Source organism: Erinaceus europaeus, chromosome 12, assembly GCF_950295315.1.
Source record: "Erinaceus europaeus chromosome 12, mEriEur2.1, whole genome shotgun sequence".
Classification (NCBI taxonomy): domain Eukaryota; kingdom Metazoa; phylum Chordata; class Mammalia; order Eulipotyphla; family Erinaceidae; genus Erinaceus; species Erinaceus europaeus.
The window spans coordinates 100,657,753-100,674,910 of NC_080173.1; the positions used below are offsets into that span (position 1 = coordinate 100,657,753).

At 50.5% G+C, this 17,158-nt stretch overlaps 1 protein-coding gene across 1 annotated transcript in view; it reads right to left on the bottom strand.

The window, feature by feature from the left end:
- Positions 1–17,158, bottom strand: part of SACM1L (SAC1 like phosphatidylinositide phosphatase) — a 36,463-nt gene that overhangs the window by 18,133 nt on the left and 1,172 nt on the right. The window contains 6 exon segments of the mRNA XM_007531435.3: positions 3,029–3,130; positions 7,394–7,427; positions 8,438–8,497; positions 10,342–10,491; positions 15,732–15,859; positions 16,961–17,035. Coding sequence (XP_007531497.3) covers positions 3,029–3,130; positions 7,394–7,427; positions 8,438–8,497; positions 10,342–10,491; positions 15,732–15,859; positions 16,961–17,035 — 549 coding nt within the window.

The window sequence follows — 17,158 nt, forward strand, 5'->3', positions numbered from 1 at the left end:
CAGTACTGAGCACCGGCTAACAGGCAGGGGACGTCAGTACTGAGCATCAGCTAACAGGCAGGGGAGGTCAGTACTGAGCACAGGCTAACAGGCAGGGGGGGTCAGTACTGAGCACAGGCTAACAGGCAGGGGGGGTCAGTACTGAGCACGGGCTAACAGGCAGGGGGGGTCAGTACTGAGCACGGGCTAACAGGCAGGGGAGGTCAGCACTGAACATCGGCTAACAGGCAGGGGAGGTCAGTACTGAGCACCGGCTAACAGGCAGGGGAGGTCAGTACTGAGCACAGGCTAACAGGCAGGGGGGGTCAGTACTGAGCACAGGCTAACAGGCAGGGGGGGTCAGTACTGAGCACGGGCTAACAGGCAGGGGAGGTCAGTACTGAGCACAGGCTAACAGGCAGGGGGGGGTCAGTACTGAGCACGGGCTAACAGGCAGGGGAGGTCAGCACTGAACATCGGCTAACAGGCAGGGGAGGTCAGCACTGTCTATACTGTCAACTATCTATACATAATTCCTCTAAAACAAGTTCCTCAGACTCAAGACACAGTTTTCCGATTTTATGTCCAACTCTTGTAAGCTATGTTGAGGATCCCTTCTCCTACTCCATGAGTGTGCCAGCCGGGCAGAGCCAGAACCAGAGCCCTACTCTGGCATCTCCAGTCGTCAGCTGGGGGCCAACTCGGATGGCCTATGGACAAGTCATTGCTCTGTCCACTCAGGTCACTCAAGGGATATTCTGTAAAATAGTACGACCAAGCCTGGCACGTGTTCTAAGGAAAAAAATTCTCAAAGATCTGAGTATGTGCGTAGGTCTCAGTTTGAGAAATAGCGTTTTAAAACTGAAGCCACTCAGCGTTAGTTACCGCTGAGAGCCGCCGTGTTCATGGCCACTGCGGGCAGAGTGGCCCCGCTTTACTGACCAAAATCTAAGCACAGAATCTCTCCCATACTCGGGAGCTGCTCTCTGCCCAGATCTAACTCTCTAGTCCTATTCTCGACTCTGACACCATCTCCCCAGACAACACTTTTAGCCCATCTGCATGTTAGCTGTCAGGCTCAGGCAAAAATTAGTACAGTCACAGGCCCCTTGGAATACACCTACAACAGACTTCCTAGCTTCTTCCAACATGAAGACCCCAAATCTCATCTGCTCTATTCTTACCTTTACGTTCCTGATTATTAAACAATTTGTCCTGCTTTATATCTTAATGCTTTTCAGCTACCAGGTTGCAGATGCTACCATAATGCCAACCTGACCTCCGCGGGCAGACGCCCTCACCCATGTGTCCTGGAGCCTCCCCTCCCCAGAGTCCTGCCCCACTAGGGACAGACAGACACAGGCTGGGGGTGTGGGTCCACCTGTCAACACCCAGGTCCAGTGGAGAAGCAGTTACAGAAGCCAGAACCCCCACCTTCTGCTCCCCATGTAGATCTTTGGTCCACACTCCCAGAGGGATGGGGGATAGGGAAGCTTCCAGTGGAGGGGAGGAATGTGGAACTCTGGTGGTGGGAACTGTATCCCTCTTGTACCACAATCTTGTCAATCATTATTGAATCACTAATAAAGATTTTATTTTAAAAAATAAATAAAAATAGGAAGTCAGGTGGTAGCGTAGTGAGTTAAGTGCAGGTGACACAAAGTTCAAGGACCTGCGTAAGGATCCCAGTTCGAGCAACCCCCCTGCTCCCCACCTGCAAGGGAGTCGCTTCACAAGTGGTGAAGCAGGTCTGCAGGTGTCTTTCTCTCCCTATCTTCTCCTCCTCTCTCCATTTCTCTCTGTCCTATCTAACAACGACAACAATAAAAAACAATACAGACAACAAAAGGGAAAATAAATATTTTTTAAAGTTTAAAAAAATAAATAAAAGTCTTGTCTAGGTTTTCTAAAATTATTTTTTCAAATCCAAAATTACCACTAGGGAGTACAATGCAGTCATTAAAAAGAAAGATTGAGAATAAGAATATGATGGAGAATTTGAGGGTAATCCCTATGAAGATATCTCCAAAACACAGTATGTCGGAAACTGTGAGGAAATGTGCGGCACGTACAATACTGTCAGTAACAGAGACACAAACATTTGGTAACAAAAGTAGCAAAAAAATAGCAACTAAATGTTTGGTTCGAGTTCATTAACACACTAACATGTCGTAAACGTGTTAACCAGCATGTTGTTGAAGTCTAGAAAATAAATGCCTCACATGTGAACCTGAAACCTGAAACAGCGTTGTGCACCCGAAGAAATGAGGACTGATCCATAACCTAGATATACACCAGTTTCTGTGAGAGAGAGCTTATGTGTACACGTATCCATAAACTACTGCAAAATATATACCTGAAAGCAGGACTACACTAGAGTTTGCAGTTCCAGATGCCACCAGGATGCTGGCTAGGCTTCCCTGGACTGAAGACCCCACCAATGTGTCCTGGAGCTCCGCTTCCCCAGAGACCCACCCTACTAGGGAAAGAGAGAGGCAGACTGGGAGTATGGACCGACCAGTCAACGCCCATGTTCAGCGGGGAAGCAATTACAGAAGCCAGACCTTCTACCTTCTGCATCCCACAGTGACCCTGGGTCCATGCTCCCAGAGGGATAGAGAATGGGAAAGCTACCATGGGAGAGGGTGGGTTATGGGGATTGGGTGTTGGGAATTTTGTGGAGCTGTACCCCTCCTACCTTATGCTTTTGTTCACTAATCCTTTCTTAAATAAAAAATTAAAAAAAAAAAAAAAGAAATGAGGACTGATAAGAACTTTGCCGAGTTTGCGTTACTGACAACTATAGTGAGTTCAGCTGTGTTCTCAGAAACTCAGCCAACAGGTAACAAGGTCACTTCCTTCTGAAGCAGCAAGAGCTCGGCCTACCTCAGCGCCACTGGACTCGCCAGCCGCTGAGGCAAAAGCAGGAGTCGGGAAGCTTGGGCAAGTCTGTCAAACACTGCGAGTAACACACAGATGACGCTCACGCCGCCCTGAGATAAACGCAGAGGTGTGACGGGCGCTGAGCAACAGGAAGAAAGGGTCTCACCTCTCACATAGTAGCGCACGCCAGCCCGGAAGCAACTCCTCCTCGAGATGAGAATCCAGTCGAAGGACTTCCCATTGATGCAGCAGGAGTGCACAGTGATAACTTAGCCACGTTAAGAAAGCACGACGGGCAGAGAGCAGACACATTACTCAGACGAAATCTGAGATCTAATCGACCTACCCTAGAAAAGGGGATGCCTTCTTTAAAAGAAACAGAGAAGCGAACAAAGAGGGCAGAGGGTAGATAGCACAGTGCTTAGGCAAACAAACTCCCATGCCTGAGGACCCAAAGTCCCAGGTTCAATCCCCCTGCCGTAAGCCAGAGCCGAACAGTGCTCTGGTTAAATGGGAAAAAGAAGAAGAAGGAGAAGAAGGAGAAGAAGGAGAAGAAGGAGGAAAAAGGAGGAAAAAGGAGGAAAAAAGAGGAAGAAGGAGGAAGAAGGAGAAAGAAGGAGAAACAAAGAAAGACAAGGATGCTGGGCACAGTCTTCCAAGGACCTGCTGGTATACGCACTGTGTGTGTAGGAGGAGCAGGACACCAAAGGAGACAGACAGACTGCCACTGGACTGCACGGCAGGCCCTGACGGACGAGGACAATGGCGTGCATCTCTCACGATTCAGCCCTGCTCCCTGGCACTCTGAGACCTGATAACTCATCTTGAGTTCCCAAGTCACTCTCTTTAAAATCCACGGCCCTAGAGGGAGACACAGAGCAGTATGCGTCTTTCTCCCGAATTAGCTCTTCTGCGTTGGGACATGAGTAAGACATAGTAAGCCTGCCCTGAGCTAAGCTTCACGGGGTATGGCTGGCTGCCTTATGACGCATGTCCCTCTAATTACAAGATAGATATACCTACACTTTAAAGACTCCAGGATGCATGCAGGGAACAAGAGGAAAAGAAAAATAACAATTAGGGAGTCGGGCGGTAGTGTATTGGGTTAAGCCCACGTGGCGCAAAGCGCAAGGACCCGTGGAAGGATCCCGGTTCGAGCCCCCGGCTACCCATCTGCAGGGGAGTCGCTTCACAGGCAGTGAAGCAGGTCTGCAGGTGTCTGTCTTTCTCACCCCTCTCTGTCTTCCCCTCCTCTCTCGATTTCTCTCTGTCCTATCTAACAACAGCAACAACAACAATAATAACCACAACAATAAAAAAAAACAAAACAAGGGCAACAAAAGGGGAAAAAATGGTCTCCAAGAGCAGTGGATTCGTGGTGCAGGCACCAAGCCCCAGCAATAACCCTTGGAGGCAAAAAAATAAAAATAAAAATAAATAATAAAAAAGCAATCATTCCACCACTGTGGTGTTACATTCAAAAATGAGAATGTGCTGACTTCTAGTCTACCGTCGGTGAGTTACTCCCGTGGCCACACACTGGCCTCTAGCCTGCAGGACAGTCCTTCCACACCTTCTCCTCAATCCAATAATCCAACACTCCTCCCTCAGCCACTACCAGCTGATGGCATCACTTCTTCTTCACAGTGGAAATAGAAGTCGTTTGCACACTCCCACGCCATCAGAGGCCTGCCAGCACCTACACGCACATAACTGCTTCCACTCGAGGACGCTGCCCTGGGCTCTGCTTTGAGGTGCGCACTACACCTCACCCACTCACACACGCAGGGGCTTCCTTGCAACAAGTGACTGCTCTGACCTGCTCCAGATTTCCCCGTTAAAAGCTCTCTCGTCGGCAGTTGGAAATATTCCCGGTTTGAGAACAGGGAGAACAGGTATACAGCCTCCCCTGGTTCTCTAGCCTCCCTCTGACCTCACTCTCATTAAAGTCACGATTTAACAAACTGGTCACGACACCCTGTAACTGCCGTGCTTACAGACACTGGGGAACAAACACAATTTGCTTCACTGCAAAATCCACTTGACTGCGCTGGTCTAGAAGCAGACTCAGTCCAAGCTGTCTCTGCACACATCCCTTCCTTTCATGGCTCTTCCAGCTCTGTGGCTTTGAGCGCTGTGTTCAGGGGCCAGGCAGCAGGGCACCTGGTTGAACATACACATCAATCACCACGGCAAGAACCTGGGTTCGAATCTTGCTCCCCACTTGCAGCAGAGGACACCCCACAGTAGTGAAGCAGGTGTCTCTCTTTCTCTCTCCCTATCTCCCCTCTCAATTTCTCTTTGATCTATCGAATAAAATAGAAAGAAAGAAAAAAACAAAACAAAAACGAAAAATGGCCGCCAGGAGCAGTGGATTCGCAGTGATGGCACCAGCCCCAGTAATAACCCTGGTGGCAGTAAAAAAAGGCGTAACGATGAATTAATTAACGATAGTGTTATCTTTGTCCTGAGGACTTCTAAATATGTCTCCAACATGAACTTCTCCCCCCAGTCCTGTCCCATTATGCCTGCATCCCTGATGGGTCAGAGCGGATTTCAGCCACCCTCAGCCTTCCTTCCCCCCACCTCTTCTCTCCCCATCTCAGTTTATAGCTTTCTTCCACTCAACCCTCATCAAAAACCCAAGATTCATACGGAAGTCCACTTTCATACCCAACGGTCAGAAAACCCTGCCCAATCTAAAACCATCTTCAAAGCTAACTAAAGTCTATCTAATTTCTATCACCGTCTCCATCCTGGCTCCAAGTGATGCCATCTCTCACCTGTATTACTGCAAAAGCCTAATTATTATTACTCACTTACTTACTTATTTATTTATTTATTTATTTATTTTGCCTCCAGGGTTTATCACTGGGGCTCGGTGCCTGCATTATGAATCCACTGCTCCTGGAGGCCTTCCCCCCCATTTTTTATGTCCTTGTTGTTATTGCTGCTGCTATTGTTGAACAGGACAGAGGGAAATTGAGAGAGGAGGGGAAGACAAGAGACGGGAGAGAAAGACAGACACCTGCAGACCTGCTTTATTGCCTGTGAAGTGACCCCTCTGCAGGTGGGGAGCCAGGGGCTCGAACCGGGATCCTTGTGCAGGACCTTGGGCTTCATGTCATGTGTGCTTAACCTGCTGTGCTACCGCCCCACCCCCAAGCCTAATTATTTCTATACTGGCTTTTGTTCCATTCTCTACTTCATTGCTAGATTAATCCAAACTTGTATTAAACTGTTGGTCCAAATCCCAAAAATCCCTTTTTTTGAAAAAAATTTCCCCCAAAATACCCTTAGCTTGGTTCATGTAAAAACCAGTGTCCCCTGGGGCTGGGAAGCGGTTCTCTCGCAAGAGCTCAGATGCAGGACCTGGGTGTGGGAGCTCGTGCAGGGGAAGCCTCACACAAGCGGAGCCATCCTGTCTTACTCTCCTCACCCGTGTCTCGCTCTCATGCTGCCTCTGCTTCTCATTCAAGCCAATAAGAAATCATCATCTGCCAGGAGCAGTGGAGTCGTGCAGGCTCTGAGGCCCTGTGATCCAAACCCTTGCACAGACCCGGCCCAGCTAGTGCTGCGGTTACTTGTGTGGACACCGTGGTCAGCTCTCAGCCTCGCTCACTAAGTGCTCCTGCCCTGGGTGTCTGTTCTTCCTAACCTCCACCTCCGAATATGAAGCCACTGGCTATTTCCCTGTCAAACAAGGATCAAAGTAGAAAGCTGGGCCCGGGAGACTGCACAGGCAGTACTGCTGCTTTGTGAGGTCCTGGCTCCATTCCCTCAGGTCGCAGAGACAGAAACACACACATACGGAAGGAGACAGATGAGATCAGAATAAAATGCCAGCCAATGCCAGCCGCAGGACTCCCGGCCAAGAAGACCATGTAGACTAAGGAGCGCGTCCTACACACAGAGCTCTCGGCTGGGAGACGGTCGGTCCACGCGGGAGAAGACGGGACTCCCGCTAAGAGCTCACACCACCTCGGGCCCTGAGGCTCCCGGGGCCTCAGCAGACTGCATGGGCCAGAGTAATGCTCTGCTTCCCTCTCTTCCTCTCCTGCACAGTGGGAATAATGAAGCTTTCTATAAATACACAGCGGTCAACCACAACTAGCAGTCTAAGACTCTGTGTTTACCGGTGTGATCTGGATTATAAGGACAACTACTACTGATTCTAAATACATTTCTCTTCCGGTATTTGCTGCTGGGGGTATTTTTCTGGTTGTCGCGGCAGAGCCAGTGTTGTGTGAGTGAAATGTCACCGCCCCGGGCCAACATCACCACCCAGAGAGAGACGGCCGGAGCGAGTCAGCACTGCACTGAGCCTCTGCGGGTGCCGGGACACTCCTGGGCGACCGAGTCGGGCCGTGAAGGTGGTGCACCGTCTGCCCCAGCTGGTAGACTCTCCGGCCCCTCGTGCAGGACTGTCTGGGTTTGCCTTAAGGTCATTTCCTATGTGCACACGTTGCTCTAAAGGTAAGCTATCACGCCTACAGACAGAAAAGCCAACGAGGAACATCCTGAAGGATACAGCCATGCAGTACCGGCAGAGCAAACCGATGGACCTGAAAGAAGACAGACGCTGCGTGAGGGTAGACAGACTTTAAAAACAAGTCAGCAGCACTTTATTAGTGTGTGTGTGTGTGTGTGTGTGTGTGTGTGTGTGTGTGTGTGTGTCTGCGCGCGCACATGCGGGAGTTAGCTACAACAGGACAGAAGTTCCCAGGTCCCGTAGTTTCCGAGAAAGCCCTGCAGTCAAGGCTGTCCTCCCACTCCACCAGCCTGGAGACCCCAAAGTTGGGGGGGTCACAGTGAGCTCTGGGTGTTGACCTCCCTACATTAGCGGTTGGCCACGAAAACGTCTCTCCTCCAGGAAAAGATATGCCCGTGCCCGGACCTGATGGCGCTCCACGGACTGGTCACGGGTCACGGGTCTCACCCCTGCTGCCCTGACTCCTCGTGCCTGCACCTCACCGGGCAGACTGGTGCCCATGAGCTAGTCGTGGTGACCAACGGCACATGTTCCGGTATGACATTCCTCCAGACAATAAGCGCATAGCTCTCCGTTTCCTGGGGGCCTGGCTCGACACCTCACACCTCTATTATTCATCCAGCAACATTCATGCTGTCTCTCTCTCTCGTTTTTTTTTTTTTTTTACTTGATAGGAACAGGCAGAAATTGAGGTGGAAGAGGGAGACTTGGAAGAGAGAGAGAGACTTGCAGCCCTGCTTCACCACTTGAGAAGCTTTCCCCCTGTAGGTGGGGACTGAGGGCTTGAACCCGAGTCTTTGTGCCCTGTGCCTTCAACCAGCTATACCACCACCTGGCCCCCGGACTCATGCTAGCTCTAACATATAGAAAGCAATGGCTTTTACTTAAGCTTTTTTTTTTTTTCGTTTCACTTTTAATTAAAGTTTCTATACAAGGTCAGCCTACAGCATGGCAAAGTTAGACCTGATCAGAGCTTGTAGGTTATAAATTGAGCTAAATCAGAAGTCTGGGGGATGCAACAGTCATTCATGTTTGTGTGAACCCTGAAATGCGAACGCCAAGCATGCAGAATGTACAAATTACCTCTGGTTGAGCAGAAAGCTCTCGGAGAAGATGACCGTTCCACACAAACCGCTGATCTGCCTAAGGAGACATTCAAAAATCAGCAAACCAGGGCCAGGGAGATGGCAGGGTGGTTCTGCAAAAGACTTTCATGCCTCAGGCTCTGAGGTCCCAGGTTCAATCCCAAACACCATTATAAGCCAGAACTAAGCAACATTCTTTCTGGACAACATTCTTTCTGGGTGCGTGCGTGCGTGCGTGTGCGTGTGTGTGTGCATGTGTGCGCGTGTGCACATGCCTGCATGCATGTATGTGTGCGTGTGTGTGCATGTGTGTGCATGCGCGTGTGTGCATGCATGCGTGTGTGCGTGCATGTATGTATTACTCCCACCCCCATATTCTTCTCTTTGTATTTCTTTTATCAAAAGAAATACATAAAAATTTTAAAAAGTTATCATTTCTATTGGCAATTTGAATGGTCTGACCTAATAAGTGACAGCAGTCTTTGCCCCTAAAACACAACTAAAGTCTATATTAATACAAAACCAGTTAACAGTTATCCAAGTTCCTGAAAAGCAGAAATTCTGAGAATACCTGAGGCTTAATATTAAAGATAATCATCTTTAAAAAAAAGTTTTGAGTCTGGCGGTGGCGCACCTGGTTAAGTGCTCACACTACAGCGCACAAAGACCCAGGTTTGAGCCCCTGGTTCCCACCTGCAGAGGGAAAACTTCACAGGTGGTGAAGCAGGGCTACAGGTGTCTCTCTATTTCTCTCCCTCTCTACCTCTCCTTCCCCTCTCAATTTCTCTGTGTCTCTATCCAATAATAAGTAAATAAAATTTTAAAAAGAAAGAAGTTTAGGTCTGGGGAGATAGCATGACTATGCAAACGACACTTATGTCTGAGGCTCTGAGGTCCCAGGTTCAATCCCCAGCACCACCGTAGGCCAGAGCTGAGCAGTGTAATCATGCTTCTTTTTTTAACCTACCTTGAAGACATGGAGCTTTTTCAGGTTTTTAACTCAAAAAGGTATTACTTTCTTCTTTTTTAAATTATCTTTATTTATTCATTGGATAGAGACAGTCAGAAATCGAGAGGAGAGGGGGAGGTAGAGAGGGAGAGAGACAGAGAGACGCCTGCAGCCCTGCTTCACCACTCAGGAAGCTTTCCTCCTATAGGTGGGGACCAGGGGCTCAAACCTGGGTCCTTGTGCACTGTAACATGTGCGCTCAGCCAGGTGCGCCACCACCTGGACCCTGCCATTACTTTTCTAGTTGAAACAACTATAGAAAATATCACTGTACAGGGCTTGGCAGTGGCACACCCAGGAAAGTGCGCAAAGGACCCAGGTTCAAGGCGCCTGCAGGAGGGACACTTCACGAGAGGTGAAGCAGGTCTGCAGGTGTCTTTCTCTCTCCCTGTCTCCTCTCTCAAGTTCTGTCCTATCCAATAAAATAGGAAAGAAAAAAAAAGATTTAAAACAAATTTACTGTAGGGCGGGAGAACACAGTGTAATGGTTCTACAGAGACTCTCATGTCTCAGGCTCCAAAGCCCCAGGTTCAATCCCCCACACCACCATAAGCCAAAGTTGAGCAGTGCTCTGGTTAAAAAAAAAAAGGGGGGGGGGGAATAAAGAAAGAGACAATAGCACTGCAGAAAAATTCCTACTACTGTTACCCGCATGGTCACTCTGCTAACAGTAACTGGTACTCTAGTACTCACCCACGGTCGGTCATCTCGTAACCGTGTGACATGTGCAGACAGTGGTGGCCCTGAATCTGGTACTGTCACGTGTATTTCCAACAAGGCCTGATTTCAAAGCCCCACGTGGTTCCAACATAACCAGGATTGAGAAAAATCAACCCACGTTTTTCATGGGTAGAGACCTGACTCTTTTTAAAGTGACCAGAGAGTGGACTCACCCTTTCCAAGAGGCTCATCTCCTGGAACTCTGGGCTGGTGTTGGACAGCCGCTGCAGTGTGTGCGTCAGGTCATACGTCATGGAGAAGTAGAAGCCGTCCATGCTCAAGACGTGGTTTATCATGGCCAGGAAAGTTTTGTTATCTTGTAACTGTGAACAAATAAGAAGGGGGGGGGGGGGATCAGTCTATCTCGTATCTGAAAAGGAACTTCTCAGAATGTTAAGGCCACTCCACTAAACAGAGAGACCAGACTAGGAAGAAGTCCCTCCCTGCCCCAGGACAGTCCCTAGCACACATGGTAGTCAACAGCACTGACAGGCCAGAACTCCTTCACTCTAAAGACAAGCAGAAGGGGGGGGGGGGTGGAGGGTGCTGGAAAGGGCGGCACAGTAGCAAAGTGCTGGCTTCGAAAGCATGGGGTCCCGAGTCTGACCCCTGGTGTCTCCTGTCGCATCTGCCAGTCATGCACACGCTCTCTCTCTCCCTCACAAATCTTTAAAAAGAGCGGCACCGCTTATATTTTTAAACAAAGCACCAGCACCCTACATAGTGACCAACTGTCCCACCTTCCTAAGAGCCCTGTGGTTAGCCCGACCATCCTCGCTTGAACAGTGAAAACGATCCTGGGGCCCTGCCGCTTCTGTCAGGTAAGATGACACCACGCTCATCTCTAAGAAACGCAGTGTTGGGGGGCTGAGGGAAACAATGGGTCTTTCTATGAGAGCCTGCAAAGCGCAGGGCCGGGAAGTGACTTTGGACGTGCCTTCTTCCCGGTGCCTGGACTGGACCCCACACCCCCGGGGAAGGTCCTGCAGAGCACTGAGAGAACTCGAGGCACAGGCAACAACTGCCTTTGCACCCCTCCCGCACCTCATTTCCTTTACGTAACTCTCCCCCCATCTCACACTCAGTACAGACAATGAAAAGTGGGCAGGGCACAGCTCAGAGACGTCACGTGTGCACAAGGCCCAGCTTCAGTGCCCAGCACTGCAGAGAAAGAAACAAGTAAATACATAATAAGAGATATAAATATTTAATAGGTGCAGTAAAAGTAATCCTTTTGGGGGCAGGGGTGGTGGCCCACCTGGCTGAGTGCATGTCACAGGGCACAAGGACCCGGGCTCAAACCCCCGGTCCCCACATGCAGGGGGAAAGCTTTATGAGTGGTAAAGCAGGGCTGAAGGTGTCTCTGTCTCTCTCCCTCTCTATCTTCCCCTTTCCCTCTCGATTTCTGACTATCTCTATCCGATAAATAAAAGTAATAAAAAGAACTAAAATAAAGAATGAAAACAAATTCTGATATTAACAAGCAAAAAGGGGGAATCCTTTGGGCTTTCTGTTAGTTTTATAGTCAGGGTCTCCCACAGGCAGTTGCACTGCTCTCTTTCTTGTGTTGATCTCTTCATCAGATGGAGAGACGGAGAGACGGAGAGGAAGAGGCGGCACAGCACTGACATCTCCCCTGGCGCCCGGATGCCCAGTGTGATAGCAGGGCTGGAACCTGGACCACCGCGTGCCCGGATGCCCAGTGTGACAGCAGGGCTTGAACCTGGACCACCGTGCGCCCGGATGCCCAGTGTGACAGCAGGGCTTGAACCTGGACCACCGCGTGCCCGGATGCCCAGTGTGACAGCAGGGCTTGAACCTGGACCACCGCGTGCCCGGATGCCCAGTGTGACAGCAGGGCTTGAACCTGGACCACCGTGCGCCCGGATGCCCAGTGTGACAGCAGGGCTGGAACCTGGACCACCGTGCGCCCGGATGCCCAGTGTGACAGCAGGGCTTGAACCTGGACCACCGCGTGCCCGGATGCCCAGTGTGACAGCAGGGCTTGAACCTGGACCACCGCGTGCCCGGATGCCCAGTGTGACAGCAGGGCTTGAACCTGGACCACCGCGTGCCCGGATGCCCAGTGTGACAGCAGGGCTTGAACCTGGACCACCGTGCGCCCGGATGCCCAGTGTGACAGCAGGGCTGGAACCTGGACCACCGTGCGCCCGGATGCCCAGTGTGACAGCAGGGCTTGAACCTGGACCACCGCGTGCCCGGATGCCCAGTGTGACAGCAGGGCTTGAACCTGGACCACCGCGTGCCCGGATGCCCAGTGTGACAGCAGGGCTTGAACCTGGACCACCGTGCGCCCGGATGCCCAGTGTGACAGCAGGGCTGGAACCTGGACCACCGTGCGCCCGGATGCCCAGTGTGACAGCAGGGCTTGAACCTGGACCACCGCGTGCCCGGATGCCCAGTGTGACAGCAGGGCTTGAACCTGGACCACCGCGTGCCCGGATGCCCAGTGTGACAGCAGGGCTTGAACCTGGACCACCGCGTGCCCGGATGCCCAGTGTGACAGCAGGGCTTGAACCTGGACCACCGCGTGCCCGGATGCCCAGTGTGACAGCAGGGCTTGAACCTGGACCACCGTGCGCCCGGATGCCCAGTGTGACAGCAGGGCTGGAACCTGGACCACCGTGCGCCCGGATGCCCAGTGTGACAGCAGGGCTTGAACCTGGACCACCGCGTGCCCGGATGCCCAGTGTGACAGCAGGGCTTGAACCTGGACCACCGTGCGCCCGGATGCCCAGTGTGACAGCAGGGCTGGAACCTGGACCACCGTGCGCCCGGATGCCCAGTGTGACAGCAGGGCTTGAACCTGGACCACCGCGTGCCCGGATGCCCAGTGTGACAGCAGGGCTTGAACCTGGACCACCGCGTGCCCGGATGCCCAGTGTGACAGCAGGGCTTGAACCTGGACCACCGCGTGCCCTGATGCCCAGTGTGACAGCAGGGCTTGAACATGGACCACTGTGCGCCCGGATGCCCAGTGTGACAGCAGGGCTTGAACCTGGACCACCGCGTGCCCGGATGCCCAGTGTGACAGCAGGGCTTGAACCTGGACCACTGTGAGTCCGGATGCCCAGTGTGACAGCAGGGCTTGAACCTGGACCACTGCGCGCCAAGGCGCAGCGCCCTGCCAGTGAGCCCACTCTGCCAGTGTCTTCACTTCTCTGATAACAATTTTTTTGATTTTCCAGTGAATACCAAGATTAAAATTTGCTTTTACCATGTGTGTGTGTACATGTGTACATGTGTACATGTGTACATACATACATACATATATATGTAACTGGTAATGTTCAACTCATGTATTAAGAGCCTATATACCACAGAGATATTTATTTGGTTGAATTCAGACCTTTTTCAAAGCCAGCGATGCCAGGGCAGCAGGACAGCTCACCTGGACAGTGCAACTGGTCTGCCATGCCCAAGACTAGGCTTGAGCCCTCACTGCACCGGAAGAAGCCTTAGTGCTGTGGCATCCCCCCGCCCCCACACACACAGACACACATACTGAGTGTCTGAAAAAGCTGAGTGAGAGCAGTGGAGTCTCAGTGACGACATACATGCTACAAGCAAAGCCTATCCAGTGAGCACTGTTAAAATTACTTTCACCTCCTGACAACAAAGTAGCAGGAGGGAAAAACTGGCCAAGTAAACATTTCTGATTCATTAAACGAAAACCGTTTTTCTTGCCTTCAACACGTCTTGAACTATGAACAAACTGATGGGTGGTTTAAAAGGAAAGGAAGGTTCCGTTTAAACAGAAGGACTAAGGCACACCTGACAGGTTCACTTCAGTCACTAAGACACTTAATGTCAGAACTCATTTTCTTTGTCATGCTCACCACTGGTAAGTCACATACTTCAGACCAAGTGCCCATCTAGAAACGAGTGTGCTTTGTAACCGGAACATAAAATCACAACTTGAAAAACATTTATTTCCTTTTTGTTGCCCTTGTTTTTGTTGTTGTTGTTGATGTCATCGTTGTTGGATAGGACAGAGAGAAATGGAGAGAGGAGGGGTAGACAGAGAGGGGGAGAGAGAGAGACAGACACCTGCAGACCTGCTTCACCGCCTGTGAAGTGACCCCCCCCCCCCCCCCCGCAGATGGGGAGCCGGGGCTCGGACCGGGATCCTTACTCCAGTCCTTGTGCTTTACACCACTGCACTACCACCTGACTCCTCCCCCTTTTTAAAAATTGTTGTAGTTATTATTGTTGTTGTTGATGTCGTCATTGTTGGATAGGACAGAGAGCAATGGAGAGAGGAGGGGAAGACAGAGAGGGGGAGAGAAAGACAGACACCTGCACACCTGCTTCACCGCCTGTGAAGTGACTCCCCTGCAGGTGGGGAGCCGGGGGCTCGAACCAGGATCCTCACGCGGGTCCTTGCGCTTTGCGCCACATGCGCTTAAGCCCAACTTGAAAAAATATTAAAGCTGATACTTTGAATATTTATAAAGTAAAAAGCGAATGCACAGCGAAGTAAGCAGAGATAAAGGACAACTACTGGGTGGTTTCACTCGTGTGTGTGTGTGTGTGTGCGAAGCCCAGAGAACCGACACACAGGAGCTTGCAAACAGACAAAAGCAAGAAGCAAAGAAAGTGTTTCTGAACTCGTGGCAACTCTGGTGGCCCCTTCTTTAGGAGGTGGGAAAGTGGGACGCAGAACCTTGCAGTGGGAGTGGTGTGGGGCTCTACCTATAACCTATAATCCAGTAACCTACTTTTCTTTAATTAAAAAAAAGAGGGAAGGGAAATGAGAGGGAGAGGGAGAGGTAGAGAGAGGGGGGAGAGGGAGAGGGTGAGGGAGAGGAAGAGGGAGAGAGAAAGGGAGAGGAGAGAGAAAGGGAGAGGGGGAGGGAGAGGGATAAGGGGAGGGAGAGGGAGAGGAGGAGGGGGAGGGGGAGGGAGAGGGGGAGGGGGAGGGAGAGGGAGAGGGAGAGGGAGAGGGAGAGGAAAAGAAAGGAGAGAAAAGCAAGCTGGGCTGCAGAGACCCCCCGATGGTGCGGGTTCCTGACTGAGACCCTGAGTTCACCACGGCCCCAGTATCATCACACAGAATCAGCCAGCGCAGGCAAGCCGCGGCATGTGCCCGACACTTGGGCAGCCACTGAGAGAAACAGCCCCCAAAGTGTATGGGTTCAAATGCTCAACACTGACTTTTGAGAAGTAATGTCAGCAGTATAGCTGGTGGGCTCAGCAGGTAAAAAATACTCATGTGTGAGGCCCTGACTTTGACTCCAGTACTGCGGACGGCGGGGTGGCCAGCTAGTCTCTCTTTCACAGAAAATATGCAGATAAGCCTTGGAAATTCTTTTAGGGGAGCTGAAGATGAGGCCGACAGTGAGAGGGACGCCTGCCTGAGAGGTGTGAGTCCCCGGGAATTCAGCGCCCTGCACTACACATGCTGGAGTAGACTGTGCTCTCATTTCAGTTTTTCCATCATGAAATAAGTAAGTCTTAAAAAAAAAAAAATCAAACCGCCGGTGTGTGTCATTCGTGTCAGTCAGCCTTGTCTGTCCTCGGCAAATGCTGCAGCTCTCACCTGAGTGTCAGTTAGATGTAACATTGTCTTCTTGTAAGAAAGAACATCAAAATCCGTAGCTTTCCAGATTGCATGGCTGAAAAACTCTCCGATTTTTATCTTTTTGGTAATGACAATTAAATAGTTACCTGCAAAAAGCAAAGTCAAACATGTAAATGTAAGGTTCTCTTACGACTTTTAAAGCCAAGCACTGCTATCTCAACTCGGATACCTTGAAGATGACACTCTGTGTGGGCTACACAGACACAGGCCCACTTACTTAGGTCTGTGTCAAGTGCTCTGCCCCTCAGTGCGCTACTCTTCTTAACGACGTGGGTGGGCCATGGGGCAGCCCAGCAGGCAGAGCTGTGACTGCGTGTGAGGCCTGTGGTGTAATTCCCAGAATGATTCGTGACAGAGAGCTGTGTCTCTTACTGAAAAGTTAAGACAACTTTAAACAGTCTTCAGTTTGTGAAAAATGTCCAGTTGACTAAGGATTTCAAGTTCAGTTGAAACCAAAACACAAGATGTCAGGGCCAGGCGATGGCGCACCTGGTTAAATGCACATACTACAGTGCACGAGGACCCAGGTTCAAGCCGCCAGTTCCCACCTGTGTGTGGGGGGGGGGAGCTTCACAAGTGGTGAAGCAGGGCTACAGATGTCTCTCTGTCTCTATCTTCTTCTCCCCTCTAAATTTCTCCCTGTGTCTACCCAATAATAAAATAAATAAAAAGATTTTTAAAAATTTTAAGGGAGTCGGGCTGTAGTGCAGCGGGTTAAGTGCAGGTGGCGCTAAGCTCAAGGACCGGCGTCAGGATCCCGGTTTGAGCCCCCCGCTCCCCACCTGCAGGCAGGTCCCTTCACAGGCGGTGAAGCAGGTCTGCAGGTGTCTGTCTTTCTCTCCCCCTCTCTGTCTTCCCCTCCTCTCTCCATTTCTCTCTGTCCTATCCAACAACAACGACATCAATAATAACTACAACAACAAAACAACAAGGGCAACAAAAGGGAATAAATAAAATAAAATAAAATAAAATATTAAAAAATATATATTTAAAAAAAAATTTTTTTTTGAAGTCTTTTCCAAAGGGAACCTCGGGCCGATGAACATCTTCTTATTTGGGGGGAAATGGTGACAAACCCTCCAGCTGTAGCTTTGCTGTCTGAAGTGCAATCTGAGCTCTGCCGCACTCCCACACTCCAGTGGCGACAAGGTGATGGCCTTTGCCTGTTCGAGCTCGTTTCTCCTCACCTGCCACCAGATGGATTGTGCCCAATATACCACATATCGGCCTCGTGACTGCTGAAGGAGGAATGTCTTTCTTGACTTGAAGAGAAAGAAAACAAACAAACAAAAGTCACACAGGCGAAGGTCAACACAGAGTTGTATTTACGCTGATTCAAATAGCTATTTCAGTTAGATCGATAGGAGTGAATTAACTTCATCAGC